Raw genomic sequence first — 16,130 nt, forward strand, 5'->3', positions numbered from 1 at the left:
CAATTACTGATGTAAACAAGACAGGCGATGGAAGAGAGAGAGGGGGCAAAACCAGATTTGGATACCTTCACTGCAGTTCTTCAGGGCAAAGAAATCCACCGCCGACAAGCTCCGGTTGCCACTGGAGATGTATTCCAGAGCCACTCGAAATGGGTTTGCTGGGCGCCCGACTCTCCCCTGCAGCACTGTCCAGCTGGAGACATCGGAAGGCAGAATGGGGGGAAAGAACAGGAAAGCAGTGGTGAGAATCAACTCCGAAAGGCTCACTCCTCTGCGATGTGTGCACGCATCCCCTTCTTACTGGGTACCGAGAGATGGAACCTCAGATGGTACTGAGGGAGGACTGTGAACCCGAGAGTAACCATGAAAACATTCGTGTCATTCTTGTCCAGTGAACTCAGAAAGCCCATTCTCAAACTCACTGTAGGCTGTGGCATTTCTAGACAACTGCAAATTGTTGGAGTAGTTCTGTAGCTAGTCTTGTAGAGGAAGGGCATTCACACAGGAGATAACTGGGCAGCAGAGTCAAGGAACAGCTTCCAAAACATTACCAGACTATTCATAATTATCACTTTGAAACACCACTTGGTTTGGGCATGTTGTCTGCTTCCAAAGTCTCAATCCCCAGATTTGCACTGTGGTGACTGATGGGAAGCTAGTGAGAACCATTTATTTACTGCAGCAAAATTAAAGTGCACCGAAGCATGCACTTTGGGGTAAAAGGCAGCTAAGATTGACATGGACTCCAAGAAACAGTGTGAATGGCAGACAGAAGTGGGAGAGATGGTGAGTTCTGCATCTGTCTGTGATCTCAAATGCTGACACTGGCAGAGAGCAGAGGACCAGCCAAAGGCGTGTTCTTACGCCATGGTCATGCTATTAGCATCTTGGGATAGCCTGCTGTCACTTACTGGAACATTCAATTTCCTTTTCAACACTGACTCAGACATATATCATAGTATACACACACAAACACACACACATACATACATAATACATACATACATACATACATAATACATACATACATACATACATACATAAACCTAATAGATATATATGAGAGAGGAAGGAAGGAAGGGAAGGAAAGAACATCTGCTCACTTACAATTGTATATTTAAGCAATATTCTGTGAGGAATTGAAATTACCTTCCTTTAAAAACAATTTTATTGAGGTATAATTAGCACATTATAAATTGCTCTTGCTGAAAGTATATTTGATAAATGAAAGTATAAATTAGAGGTTTTTGACATGGTTATGTAAGATGAGATGATATTTCAATATTCTATATTTTTTCATTACCACATTGAGCTTAAGTATAGAAATATGAAAAGCAAGGAATCAGTGGGAGAAACCTAAAGTTTTTGTTGGAAAAGCTTTTAACCCCATACATCAAAATATAAAATGATGTTTGCTGTAAAATAATAAAATAAAACAAGTTAAGCACAGAACATTTTATCCTAAAACAAAAGGCTATACCTTCTTCTCAGTGCCACATGGTACCTCCTCCAAAACTGACGATATAATTGGTCACAAAACAGGCCTCCACAGATACAAAAATATTGAAATTATCCCATGCATGCTATCTGATCACCACGGACTAAGGCTGATCTTCAATAACAACATAAATAATAGAAAGCCAACATTCATGTGGAAACTGAACAACACTCTACTCAATGATTTCTTGGTCAAGGATGAAATAAAGAAAGAAATTAAAGACTTTTTAGAGTTTAATGAAAATGAAGCCACAACAAACCCAAACTTATGGGACACAATGAAGGCAGTCCTAAGAGGAAAACTCATAGCCCCGAGTGCCTCCAAAAAGAAGCTGGAGAGAGCTTACACTAGCAGCCTGACAGCTCACCTAGACGCTCTAGAACTAAAGGAAGCAAATTCACCCAAGAGGAGTAAATGGCAGGAAATAATCAAACTCAGGGCTGAAATCAACCCAGTGGAAACAAAAAGAACTATTCAAAGAATCAACCAAACCAGGAGCTGGTTCTTTGAGAAAATCAACAAGATAGATAAACCCTTAGCCAGACTAACTAGAGGGCCCAGGGACAGCATTCTAATTAACAAAATCAGAAATGAAAAGGGAGACATAACAACAGGACCTGAGGAAATCCAAAACATCATCAGATCCTACTACAAAAGGCTATACTCAACAAAACTGGAAAACCTGGACGAAATGGACAACTTCCTAGACGGATACCAGGTACCAAAGTTAAATCAGGATCAGATTAACGATCTAAACAGTTCCATTTCCCCTAAAGAAATAGAAGCAGTCATCAATAGTCTCCCAACCAATAAAAAGTTCAGGACCAGATGAGTTTAGTGAAGAGTTCTATCAGACCTTCAAAGAAGACCTAATTCTAACTCTCCTCAAACTATTCCACAAAATAGAAACAGAAGGTACTCTACCCAATTCATTCTATGAAGCCACAATTACTCTGATACCTAAACCACACAAAGATCCAACAAAGAAAGAGAACTTCAGACCAATTTCCCTTATGAATATCTATGCAAAAATACTCAATAAAATCCTCGCAAACTGAATCCAAGAACACATCAAAATGATACATCCATCATGACCAAGTAGGCTTCATCCCAGGGATGCAGGGATGGTTTAATACAGAAATTCATCAATGTAGACCACTATATAAACAAACTCAAAGACAAAAACCACATGATCATCTCTTTAGATACTGAGAAAGCATTTGACAAAATCCAACACCCCTTCATGATAAAAGTTTTGGAAAAAACAGGAATTCAAGAACCATACCTAAACATAATAAAAGCAATCCACAGCAAACCAGTAGCCAACGTCAAACTAAATGGAGAGAAACTCAAAGCAATCCCACTAAAAATAGGGACTAGACAAGGCTGCTCACTTTCTCCCTACCTATTCAATATAGTACTTGAAGTCCCAGCCAGAGCAATTTGACAACAAAAGGAGATCAAGCAGATACAAATTGGAAAGGAAGAGGTCAAAATATCACTATTTGCAGATGATATGATAGTATATATAAGTGACCCTAAAAATTCCACCAGAGAACTCCTAAACCTGATAAACAGCTTCAGTGCAGTAGCTGGATATAAAATTAACTCAAACAAATCAGTGGCCTTTCTCTACACAAAGGATAACCAGGCTGAGAAAGAAATTAGGGAAACAACACCCTTTACAATAGTTAGAAATAATATAAAATACCTTGGTGTGACTCTAACTAAGGAAGTGAAAGATCTGTATGATAAGAACTTCAAGTCTCTGAAGAAAGAAATTGAAGATCTTAGAAGATGGAAAGATCTCCCATGCTCATGGATTGTCAGGATTAATATAGTCAAAATGGCTATCCTGCCGAAAGCAATCTACAGATTCAATGCAATCCCCATCAAAATTCCAACTCAATTCTTTACTGAGTTAGAAAGGGCAATTTGCAAATTCATCTGGAATAATACAAAACCTAGGATAACAAAAACTATTCTCAAAAATAATAAGGAGCTGAGACGAAAGGATGGACCATCTAGAGACTGCCATACCCGGGGATCCATCCCATAATCAGCCTCCAAACACTGACACCATTGCATACACCAGCAAGATTTTGCTGAAAGGACCCTGATACAGCTGTCTCTTGTGAGGCTATGCCAGGGCCTGGCAAACACAGAAGTGGATGCTCTCAGTCAGCTATTGGATGGAACACAGGGCCCCCAATGGAGGATCAAGAGAAAGTATCCAAGGAACTAAAGGGGTCCGCAACTCTATAGGTGGAACAACAATATGAACTAACCAGTACCCCCGGAGCTCTTGACTCTAGCTGCATATGTATCAGAATTTGTCGACCATCATTGGGAAGAGAGGCCCCTTGGTCTTGCAAACTTTATATGCCTCAGTATATAAAGGGGAACGCCAGGGCCAAGAAGTGGGAGTGGGTGGATAGGAGAGGGGGGGTGTTTGGGGGACTTTTGAGATAGCATTTGAAATGTAAATGAAGAAGATACCTAATTAAAAAAAAGAAGAACCTCTGGTGGAATCACCATGCCTGATATTAAGCTGTACTACAGAGCAATTGTGATTTAAAAAAAAAAAACCTGCATGGTAGTGGTACAGCAACAAACCGGTAGATCAATGCAATAGAATTGAAGACCCAGAAATGAATCCACACACCTATGGTCACTTGATCTTCGACAAGGGAGCTAATACCATCCAGTGGAAAAAAGAAAGCATTTTCAACAAATAGTACTGGCACAACTGGTGGTTATCATGTAGAAGAATGCAAATTGATCCATTCTTATCTCCTTGTACAAAGCTCAAGTCTAAGTGGATGAAAGACCTCCACATAAAACCAGAGACACTGAAATTAATAGAAGAGAAAGTGGGGAAAAGCCTCGAAGATATAGGCACAAGGGAAAAATTCCTAAACAGAACAGCAATGGCTTGTGCTGTAAGATCAAGAATTGACAAATGGGACCTAATAAAATTGCAAAGCTTCTGTAAGGCAAAAGACACTGTCAATAAGACAAAAAGGCCACCAACATATTGGGAAAGGATGTTTACCAATCCTAAATCTGATAGGGAACTTATATCCAATATATACAAAGAGCTCAAGAAACTGGACTCCAGAAATCCAAATAACCCCATTAAAAATGGGTACAGAGCTAAACAAAGAATTCTCAACTGAGGAATACCAAATGGCAGAGAAGCACCTGAAAAAATGTTCAACATCCTTAATCATCAAGGAAATGCAAATCCAAACAACCTTGAGATTCCACCTCACATCAGTCAGAATGGCTAAGATAAAAAATTCAGATGACAGTAAATGCTGGTGAGGATGTGGAGAAAGAGGAACACTCCTCCATTGCTGGTGGAATTGCAAGCTTGTACAACCACTTTGGAAGTCAGTCTGGAGGTTCCTCAGAAAATTGGAAGATCCAGCAATACCTCTCCTGGGCATATACCCAGAAGATGTTCCAACTGGTAATAAGAACACATGCTCCACTATGTTCATAGAAGCCTTATTTATAATAGCCAGAAGCTGGAAAGAACCCAGATGTCCCTCAACAGAGGAATGGATACAGAAAATGTGGTACATTTCCACAATGGAGTCCTACTCAGCTATTAAAAACAATGAATTTATGAAATTCTTGGGCATATGGATGTATCTGGAGGATATTATCCTTAGTGAGGTAACCCAATCACAAAAGAAGTCATTAGATATGCACTCACTGATAAGTGGATATTAGCCCAGAAACTTAGAATACCTACGATACAATTTGCAAAACACAAGAAAATCAAGAAGGAAGACCAAAGTGTGGATACTCCATTCCTCCTTAGAATAGGGAACAAAATACCCATGAAAGGAGTTACAGAGACAATGTTTGGAGCTAAGTTGAAAGGACTACCCCACCCAGGGATCCATCCCATAATCAGCCACCAAACCCAGATACTATTGCATATGCCAGCAAGATTTTGCTGAAGGGACCCTGATATAACTGTCTCTTGTGAGGCTATGCCAGTGCCTGGCAAATATGGAAGTGGATGCTCATAGTCATCTATTGGATGGAACACAGGGCCCCCAATGGAGAAGCTAGAGAAAGCACTCAAGGAGCTGAAGGGGTCTGCAACCCTATAGGTGTAACAACAATATGAACAAACCCGTACCCCCAGAGCTCCTGTCTCTAGCTGCATATGTAGCAGAAGATAGCCTAGTCGGCCATTATTGGGAAGAGAGGCCCCTTGGTCTTGCAAACTTTATATGCCCCAGTACAGGGGAACGCCAGGGCCAAAAAGTGGGAGTGGGTGGCTAGGAAAGCAGGGCGGGGGAGGGTATATGGAACTTTTGGGATAGCATTTGAAATATAAATAAAGAAAATATCTAATAACAATAATAATAATAATACTGCTAATAATAATAATAAACAAGTTAAGCTTCCAGGAATACAGAAAAATAAGTCAAAGCATCGTTGTCTGGAGACAGCCATGGTCACCACCTCGGTGTACAGCCTCAGCTGTCATTTGACACAAATGGACCACCATACACGATCCTGTCTGTTTCCACTCAACGCATGTCTGGAGGCGATAAATACACAAGATGCTATCATTCTCTGGTTGTGTTTTGTAGAGATGTAGGCATCTGCTTTCTCCTCTGCCATGATTGTGCCAAAGCTGCTCTGTGCATTACCTAAATGAGTGCGATCAAGGTCAATGTGTGTGTCCATTTAAACCCTGACGTGTAGTCCCCTTCACCTCAGTGAGGCTGAGGGTCCATTTCTGCATTTACTAACACCCTTATCCTGTCTTCTTTCCTGGCTTTGCCTTTTCTTTTTACGTCTATGTCTGTGTCTCCATGTTTCTGTGTGGATGCATGTAGGTGCATGTAGGTTGTATGTCTATGTGTTTGTGTGGATGTACATAGGTGCACGTAGGTGTGTGTGTGTGTCTCTGTGTGTTGGTGCAGATGCATGTATGTGCACGTGGATGTGGATGTGTAGGTCAGAGGTCAACACTGGGTATCTTCTTGATTCATGCTCTACCTTAGTTCTTAAGGCAGGGCCTGTCACTGAACCTAGACTTGGGCATTTTGCCTAGATTGTCAGGGCAGGGAGCCTGGGAGACCTGTTCCTCAGCAGGCACCACACCCAGATTTTATCCAAATGCAGGCCGCTATGCTCACTTAGAAGGCATTTGGCCGACTGAGCCATTTCCCCAGCACCATCTTGTCTTACTTTTGGAGATAACAGTATTGCTTAAGGCAGCAGTGACCCTTCTCAGGGGCGTCTCCCAAGTGGCAGTTTAGCGTCTTGGGTTCCTGCTAGGCAGGGTTGTGGGGCATGAAGTGGATGTCTGCTGATTGAACCTGGGACTTTTGTTCTGTCTCCATGCTTTTCTGTAGTTAATTCAGATCGCTGGAGTCAAGTCTTCAGCCATTTAATAAAAGTGTATTAACTTTCCCCACAATGGGCGCTGTAGAAGGGATTATTGCTGCTGTAAAGCTTGTTCTCCGTTACAGTCCCCAGCAGGGTTTCCATCCCAAATAAAACCAGTGCAATTGAATAAGGAAAAGGAGGCTTCTCCATTTAAATGTGGAACTGTCAGAGAAAGAAATATTTGGAAGGAAAAGGTAAGGAGGGCTCCTTAAGGAAAGGAAAACAAATGAGCAGAGGATGCAGAATTGGCTGTGTTCTTCTGAACCGTAAAGGGCTCAGATTTGGAGGAAAGGTGGTCTTGAAAGCTGTGAGTATTCTCACATTCTGCCCAAATCTCAGCTCTCCGCTCTGAGAATGATGGATTTTAATTCCAGGGACACAGTGGCCCTTGACAATGATTTCCGTTTCTGTATTGGCACTCGCCCTCTGGATAAATGTGTTGGGAGTTTTAGGAATTAGTTTCTGAGTTACCGATGCAATAACTTTTGCCTGAAATCCTCTGGCCTCTCATAGTTTACTGCCGAAACTTTAATAAGTTTCCAAGCAGTTGCCAAACATGTATTTTATATCCGGGGAAGCTGAGACTAGGAAAGGGCAAGCTTGTACCTAGGGGTCAGATTTGTTTAAGAGACAGCCCAAAAGCATGGTGAAGAAAAACAGGTCCAAGCAGCTCCTCTCTCTCTGCTTCCCATCTTCTTTGCTTGGCTCCCAGTGGTCGCAAGCCCACCACAGTAGGGCCGTACTTTCCATGATTTGACTGTTGGCAACTCACTTTATCCTCAAAAGAGAAAGGTTGTATTCTGACCTAGAACTTTCTGGAAACAGATATGCAACTGTATCCATGTGCTGGGGATTTGTGACATTCTAGCACGGGTGCTACAATCAATCACTCTGACAGTGTGGGCGTCCACCTGGACGTTAGGAAGCCAGAAAGGGTGTGTGGACAGACTGTCGCAATCCATTATCTTCCACACATCTCTCTGGAGCTCTCCAGTTCCACATTCTGCCTCTGCTTCTCATTTGCCTGATGACTTTGGATGAGACACTTTTCTGAAAATGCCTAAAATTTTGCATGTTTTTCGACCAATTTTATTCTCAAGAAAGTGAAATTTTGTAAGACTTTTTTGAGGAAAGCCCTGCTCATTCACTTTTGCTTAGTGATTACAACATGAAGAATACATTAGAGGTTCTTTCCATCAAAAGAACCTCTAAATCAACCAACTAACTAACTAACCAACCAACCAACCAACCAACCAACCAACCAAAAGCCAAGAGGCCTGTTTTGAATACCAAGGATGATTTCTAACCTGGCAGAGAGAAGTTTTTATTCTGACTTGGGGCTTGCTTAGGCTTGGACAATTTTCCAGACCTCCTTGAGTGTAACTTTCTTCATTAGCTAAATGTAGCCATTGGGATGAAAGTTCTCTATGGGTCTTAATTGACTGGCATTCAAACAGTTCTAGTGTTTTATGAAAACTCTGGAAGCTGCAACTAACAAATGATATCTTGTAGAGTTTGGATAAGAGTGATGAGTTTTCAACCACAGACACGAAAAGGTTCTGTATTGCTCTTTCAGAGAAATGGAGACTGGTTCAAAACCATACTTTGAGTTAGCTACAGATAAAATAACATGGCCTAAGAGACAACATGGCCTAAGGATTGATTTGCCCACTCAATTGCATTTCCATCAGTAAGATCACAGTGACAGAGGAGAGTGTATGTTCTTGGCCAGATGTATCACTTGCATTTTTTTTTAAAGACTAGATACTGATAGGCAATCAGACAAGAAATCCATAGAAAAATACTAAGAAGATCTGATATGGTAATGAAAGGACATCCTCAAGTTCCCATTGCTCTCAATCAGTCCTTACATACTCAAAGGTAACTGCCAAACCCAGACACTATTGCATATGCCAGCAAGATTTTGCTGACAGGACCCTAATATAGCTGTCTCTTGTGAGAGTATGCCAGTGCCTGGCAAATACAGAAGTGGATGCTCATAGTCATCTATTGGATGGAACACAGGGCCCCCAATGGAGGAGCTAGAGGAAGTACCCAAGGAGCTGAAGGGGTCTGCAACCCTATAGGAGGAACAACAATATGAACTAACCAGTACCCCCCAGAGCTCGTGTCTCTAGCTGCATATGTAGCAGAAGATGGCCTAGTTGGCCATCATTGGGAGGAGAGGCCCTTGGTCTTACAAAGATTATATGTCCCAGTACAGGGGAATGCCAGGGCTAGGAAGCAGGAGTGGGTGGATTGGGGAGCAGGGTGGGGGGAGGGTATAAGGGACTTTCAGGATAACATTTGAAATGTAAATGAAGAAAATATCTAATAAAATATTGTTTTTGAAAACAAAAAAACAAAAAACAAACAAAAAAAGGGAACTGCCTGGTAACATCTGCTGTAGGGCAAGATACTAAGGAGACTAAAGAGTTGGCAGCCATGATTCAAGAGCATGAAGGAACCAACTCATTTAATCATTGAATGGAGGAACATTTTAGGACAGCTTGTGGGGGCCAGGGTTGGTATTGACAAGACAGAGAATGGATCTTTGCTTTTGGTCAGTGTCCCAGTATGCATGATATCATCAGGCTGCCTTGAAAGAGAAATCTGTCAAATTCTCAAACAAGCTATTTACAATGTTTCTCTCAGATGGTTTTTGGCTGCTGTAATGTGGAAGGTGAGACCTAGACTCAGTTCTCAGCTTCACAGTCTGTTAGCTATGCCATCTTAGTGATTTCACTTCCATGGGTTTCACTTTCCACACCTTTAAGATAGAGGTCATAAAATGAACTAGGCACCATCCTGGGATATGTAGCAAGATTCTGTCTTAACCAACCAACCAACCAACCAACCAACCATCCGACCATCCCATCCCATATAACCATCCATCCCAAATAACCAACATAAGATGTAGGCCGTAATGTTTGGCTTTCCAGATCATCTGTGAGAAAGATTCAAGAAAGGTAGCAAGATGAGTTCTTCTCACACAGTAGGTCTTCAACAAGGGATTTATTCTTACAGAAGACCACAGCTTTCATTATGGAATCATGCTGACCCAGGCAAACACTTGCAGATTCATTTCTTTATGAGATGTAGAGGTGAAAGGATGGTACATAAGAGAGACTGAGGAGAATACTAAGGGTTCCTGAATTAACAGCCACTGTGCTTGTTTAAATAAAAACATAAGTGGGTCTTCATATGAGCAGCATAACTCTAAGAAATTGTGTTGGGACGTCCCTACAAGAAGATATGTTAGCTTTAGATTGTGATTCCCAGACCAGCCATCTTCACAGAACTGAGTAAAGGCTTGTCAACATTTCAGATAAACATCTCTTTCATCCTTGTAGCTTCCTGCAGCCTGGAAGAAGATGATTGCTGCCTACTTCACAATTAACATTTGTTGACATGCCACCATTCTTCAGGGGTTAGTGTGCATTGCTTCATACCCGAGTTTATTGTGGGGCTACAAAGAGCTTAAGATTTACCTTGTACTTGAGTAGCTTACAGACTGGTGAGAAGAAATATATGCCAAAGCTTATGATGAGTGACAGGGCATCAGAGGTAAAGGAGTGGTATATAGGTATAAGGCAGGGCGGGCAGAGTGATAGCTCAGAATGGCTGATGAGAACAGGTATCACCTGATGTTAGGTTGTGAGAATGAGGCAGGAATTGGGAAGTTGGGGCTATAGACTGACACAAATACCCAGGCAGAAGCTGGACAGAGAGTATATGTTCTGAATACACAGTGGTCCCATTGGGTAAGAGGAAATGTTGTTGTTGTTGTTGACCTCCACAAGGAGGATGATCCATATGTCTCACTTCCCTTCCTTCTCCATGGCAAGATGATAGATCCTTCAGCATCGTGCCTTATGCAATGTGGATGCTCAGCCAATGTTTGCTGAAGGAGAGGAGAAACAACTGAACGTATTTCTATTAAATTTGACAATATTCTGACATTCTTGGGCAAAAATTATGTGGTAGTGGAGCTGAGTGAATCTAAAAATTCATGCTCACTCACTAATGATTACCATCACCTGTCTAGGTGATAATGATGCCTTTCCTATACAAGGAGGTCCCGAAGGCTGGAGGTTGAGGGGAGTAGGGTGATGCAGGAAGGGGTAGTACATAAAACCATATGGTTCATCAAGTGACTCATGGTAGCTGCATTTGCCAAGAGCCAACAGGAAGGAATCAGAAGATTACACAAGCAAGACCTGGGGGTACTTGAGTTCTCAAAGAGGAAGACTCCCACCTGATACACTTACTCTCTACCTTACAGGTTAAGTCAATACAAACATTGCAAGCAATGCAATACTAGTCACACTCACAGCAATAATACCGAGATGAACAACACTGTTAACATGCACTGAGAGTCAATCTAGGCTCTGCTCAGAACTGGGGTCTGACATACAGGGTGGTGTAACTGAGTCTTTAAGAACAACATCTTATCCACCCTTCTAAACTCCTTGAGGTTAGAACAATCTACCATGATCTTTATTTCAATTTCTAGACCTGGAAAACATGGCTGGGGAAGTGAAACTTTTAAGACACAGCCAGCTTCATATTCTGGGCTGGCCCTGACAGCCATGCTGTTAGGTGGTAATGAAACCTCTAGCTGGGATAGACAGACTCATGAGCTGGGTTGGGGTGGCAGAAGTTATATGAATCAGACAAGTATCCCAAGTCCCTGTCACACAGAACTCGGTGGTGTGGTAGTGGTTATTATGAAGTGTAACCCTGTCACAGTTCGTACGACACAGCTGACATTCTCCTGTCATTGTCCTTGCTCAGACTCTCTCTCTCTTTGACAAGGGTATGAAGGTGTGAAGATGCGCTAGAAACAAGGAGCCAAGCCCGTGGGAGCTTGTCTAGATCAATACAGGAGGACAGGACACCAGCTGAAGCTCTCCCTTCATCCTGACAGGAAGTACACACATACCTTTCACATTTTCCTTAAAGTGTACTTTTTTGGCAATTTTATAGCAAGCAAAAACTGTTCAGCACAGCTTAACATGTTTCCCTTAAGTCAGCCCGCATGTAAAGTCTTATTTGTGGGACATACAATGAGGAAAATGTCCAAGCAGCGAAAATCCTAGTGTGAAGTCCTCTCTTGCTTCCACATTTCCTCTACTAATCCTGTGTGAACGGCATGAGGTCTTTCATCTAAGCAGCCTTAGTTTTGCTTTGTGCTTGCCTTTTGCAGTGTCCTAGAGGTTGGACTTGGGAGCCAAGGCAGGGGCTCAGTGCGTGTCTGGGGACCTGAGTTTGGATCCCCCGCACTCATGTAAAAAAGCAAGGTGCTGTAGTAGGTATCTGTCACTCCAGTGCTGGAGGGAGAGGAACGGGGACACATAGATCAGTGAAGCTCACTGGGATGCAGTCTAGTCAAACTAGCAACTGAGAGCCCCTGTTTCAAAAACTAAAGTGGAGAGCAACCGAGGAAGACATATAAAACTGACTTCTGACCTCCATACACATAAGCACACAGATACATGCTCCTGAAATATATGCACACATGTACACATTCATCTCTGTTTTTGTCTCTGTCTCTTTCACACACACACACACACACACACACACACACACACACACACACACACACACGCGCGCGCGCGCGCGCACACACACACAGAGGTAAATGTGCATGTGCTCTGGAGAGGATGCGACTTGGGGCTGGATATTAAGGATGAGATCTTTCATTGAGTCAGACTCTGACCCAGCCCATGGTAGAGAAGAGCTGCTCCCTGCTAGAGTGGGCCCCAGGCTCCACAGAAGAGGGTTGGAAACAGAAAGGGGGCCAGAGCGGGATGGACTTCCTCTGGACAGAATTGTCTTGGCTGAGACTTGGCTTTACCAAGAAGCTTCGTATCATCAGAGATGCTGAATAACTGATGGAGCAAATCCAGGCAAGAGCCCTAGCCGAGCGACGTGTCCAGACTCTTTGGGTCCATCTTGGCCTATTTAAGCTTCTTTTAGTTATCTTTGTCTCCCCACTCCCTACACCCCTCCTTCTTCCCCTCCTTCCCCTCCTTCTCCCTCTTCCCTTCACTCTTCTTCTCTTCTACTCCCTTGTCTTCCCCTTTCCTTCTTTCCTACTCTTTATATATTTCTTAGGAATAAAAACTTTGGAGCCAGACTTTCTGACTTATAATCTCATTTCTGCCTCTTACTGGCCATGTGACCTCAGGTCAGCCACCTAACCTCTCTGTGCCCGAATTTCCTATTTGCAATTTCGAGGGAAATTTGCAATAGAAGTATTCCTAACTAGTCTCCCTGTGACCAATTTGCCTGCTGGATCAGTACACACCACTTCACATCCCGAAAGCACTCTCCGAATGCTACCCGTAGTTACTGTGTTCAGGCTGTTCCCAGTACCTGGCCCTCCTGTCTCTACTCACATCACCCGAGTTATACCTACTGAGCATCAGTTAGACCTGCTCAGACCTGTTCAAATTGGATCATGCAGGTGGACTCATTAAGCTGATTCAACAGACAGTGGACGAGTTTGGACAGACTGGATAAGTCACTACAAATGTTGATATCAAATTAGGTCTGAATAGGGCAATAGAAGAGATCGGGAGTTAAGTGCCTGAAATCCAGACAGCTTCCCAAGCATTTTGAAATGACTTCCTCTTTGGAGAAACTGAGGCTGAGCCTCACAGATGAAGGACGGGGGTCTGAGCGTGACAGATGTGAGAGCCAGTATGGGGAGGTTTGGTCACAGACTACACTGGAAGCAAAGATGGTGGCCTGACACCAAACCGTGGGCAGATTAGTTCATGTTTGTTCCCTGTAAACTGAAACACAGCATTTCAGAATGGAAGCTGATTCTCATGCAACTAGAGACCCCAATCTCATGGTCTAGGAGGGGTTCTCTTAGATTTGTATAAAGAAGCACATGGAAGATTCAGAAGTGTGTTTCCCCTCATTAGCCACAAAAGAATGGTGACGACCCAGAGAAGACAAAGAAGTGACAGAAAAATCTAAAGCTAAAGGTGGTTATCCCAAGACCCTGGAGCTCTTCTTCCTCTCGATTTTGGATTTGGTTTCAAGCAAGTCTGAATCCTTCAGATCCTTCTGCATCTATCCGATGATGCTCCTGGGGCACTGAGGGACTGGGTGGGACTCAGCGGGATTTGGGGCAGTGGGTGTGAGAGTTGAATTGATTTGTTCTGTGCTGGTACCTCAGAAGTGACAGAAGATTCTAGAAGAGTGCCATGAGAGGGACCCATCAAAGTTTCCTATGCTACAAAAGCAAAAGGCAACCTTTCTGGCAGGGCGGGTGGTAGATAATCTCTGATTAGAGTCAGGTATGACCTTCCTTTTGCTTTTTAAATTCCTTCTCCAAGGAGGAGCTGTGGCCAGTGGGACCCTGATTGGTTTCTCTTTCAATCTCAATCTCTCTCTCCCTCCCCCTCTCTCCTCTCCCCCTCCCCTCTCTCCTCTCTCCCCCCACCCCCTGGCCCCTCTCTCCTCCCACCCCCTCTCTCCCCCAGTTGCTCTTTAACACCTTCTGTTCTTTTCAAACACAAGCCAGATCTCTTCTTGTGCCTGCACTTTTCTTTCATATATATCATCTCACGGAAAGGGATAAAGCCAGCATTGAAATATGAAGTGTCATTTCTGTAGATTCCCTCCATCAGCATGGCCACTTCTGTCTTGAACCCTGAGTCCTGAGTGGGGTCAGGGCTGAAGCAGCCATCCTTGGCCGCCATCTCACCACCTCTTAGCTCTTTTCCCAGGTTCCCAATCTCAGAACTGTAATGCTGTATGCTCTCTGAACACTCAGAAGGCCTAGCCTGCTCCCCAGAGAGGCAGCCTAAATGTCACTTGGTGTGTTAACAGATTGATTGGTCTGAAAAAAAGAATTCAAGCCTCCAAGCCAAACAAAATGGGGATGCCTTTGTTCAGAGGCTCCACGTCAGTCATAAATCTCTGGCCAAGTCAAGCCGGCATACTGAAACTTTATATCGTTAGTAGGTGGGCCTGGCTATGAACAGGCAAAATCTGGGACTGGAATCAGTGGTCAGCCATGGAAGGGCAAAGGGGCTTAGGGATATTGGGTAAGAAGAGCCTGCAGACTTGTACCGAACCACCTGAATTGATGATGCCTATCTGTCCGCATTCTGCAGCTCTGCTATGGTGACCATCCAGGACTGGGGAGGCAGTTGACAACAGATTTGATGAACAGAAGGGGCCTCGAGCCCCTTGGGCCACAGGATCTGACAAGGTCTACTACCCAGAACAGACACTAAGTATCATGGACAATGATGTCATAGCAGGGGTTGAGAGGTTCCAAATCTGTCCTGAGTTTTGGCTTGTGCCACATTTAATCCTGTTAGTAGCTCATCTCCTTAGAACAATAGGCTGTTTCTCAGAAACTGATGAACCTTAGGGCTACATCAACCTGTACTCTGCAGCCATTTTGGAACCAGGGTCTAGGATGATCTTGAAACTCAGACATAACCTGAGCCCTCCCAGACCTCAGTCCTGTCCATGGCTTACTGACCATGGCAAGGGGCTCTATGCCTCTGCCCTTCTCGCCACTGTTCTCTGTATCTAAAGCCTATCTTCTACCCCTTTGCCCGCTAAGGTGATCTTCACTTATCAAGGCTCACCATGATGTCATGGTAGGCATACAGTTCCATGGTTTGACCAGGAACAGTGGCAGGAGGAACCCAATTCTCCCCAGAAGACTTAAAGTGCTCGCTGAAGGTGGTGACATTTGTGTTATTTGATTTCTCTTGGTCTCATTACAGAGGGCAGGAGAGGTGGTACCATTTGTTGACTTGTGCTTCTGTGGCCCCGATATTAATTGAAGACTTAAAAATCATCTACTGCCATTCCATCACCACTAGTATAGGCTCCCCCTCTGGAACCATAAGACACAAGCAACTGCTTGCTTCCTAAGTTGCTTTTGGTTGTGGCATTTTATCATAGTAACAGAACTAGTGCTCTTGATGCAGCGTACTGTGTTCTCCTTCATGTTTGCCTCTGCCTCCCAGATGAACAGAATCACAGGGAGGTTCCTCTGTCAATGGCACCAGGGTGCCCTTGCTAATGAGCCAGGCTATTACTTACTTGTCTCCTTGCCATGAGGAGAAAAAAAAAACTGAAGAAAGAAAGGGAATATTTTGGCTCCCAGGTCTGGGCTATGACCCATTATGGTGGGGACAGTCAAGGGAAATGAGCGAGGAGGCTG

General features: G+C 43.4%; 1 protein-coding gene across 3 annotated transcripts in view; it reads right to left on the reverse strand.

The window, feature by feature from the left end:
• The window catches only part of Alk (anaplastic lymphoma kinase), a 735,715-nt gene that overhangs the window by 182,687 nt on the left and 536,898 nt on the right, over positions 1-16,130 (reverse strand). For all 3 annotated transcript variants that reach the window (XR_001782029.2, XR_385265.4, NM_007439.2), the window contains exon 5: positions 66-193. Coding sequence is in view for 1 of the 3 variants with exons in the window: in NM_007439.2 (NP_031465.2) it covers positions 66-193 (128 nt within the window). In the remaining 2 variants the exon portion in view is untranslated. The remainder of the gene's footprint in view (positions 1-65; positions 194-16,130) is intronic.

Source organism: Mus musculus, chromosome 17 (genome assembly GCF_000001635.26).
Source record: "Mus musculus strain C57BL/6J chromosome 17, GRCm38.p6 C57BL/6J".
NCBI classification, from domain to species: domain Eukaryota; kingdom Metazoa; phylum Chordata; class Mammalia; order Rodentia; family Muridae; genus Mus; species Mus musculus.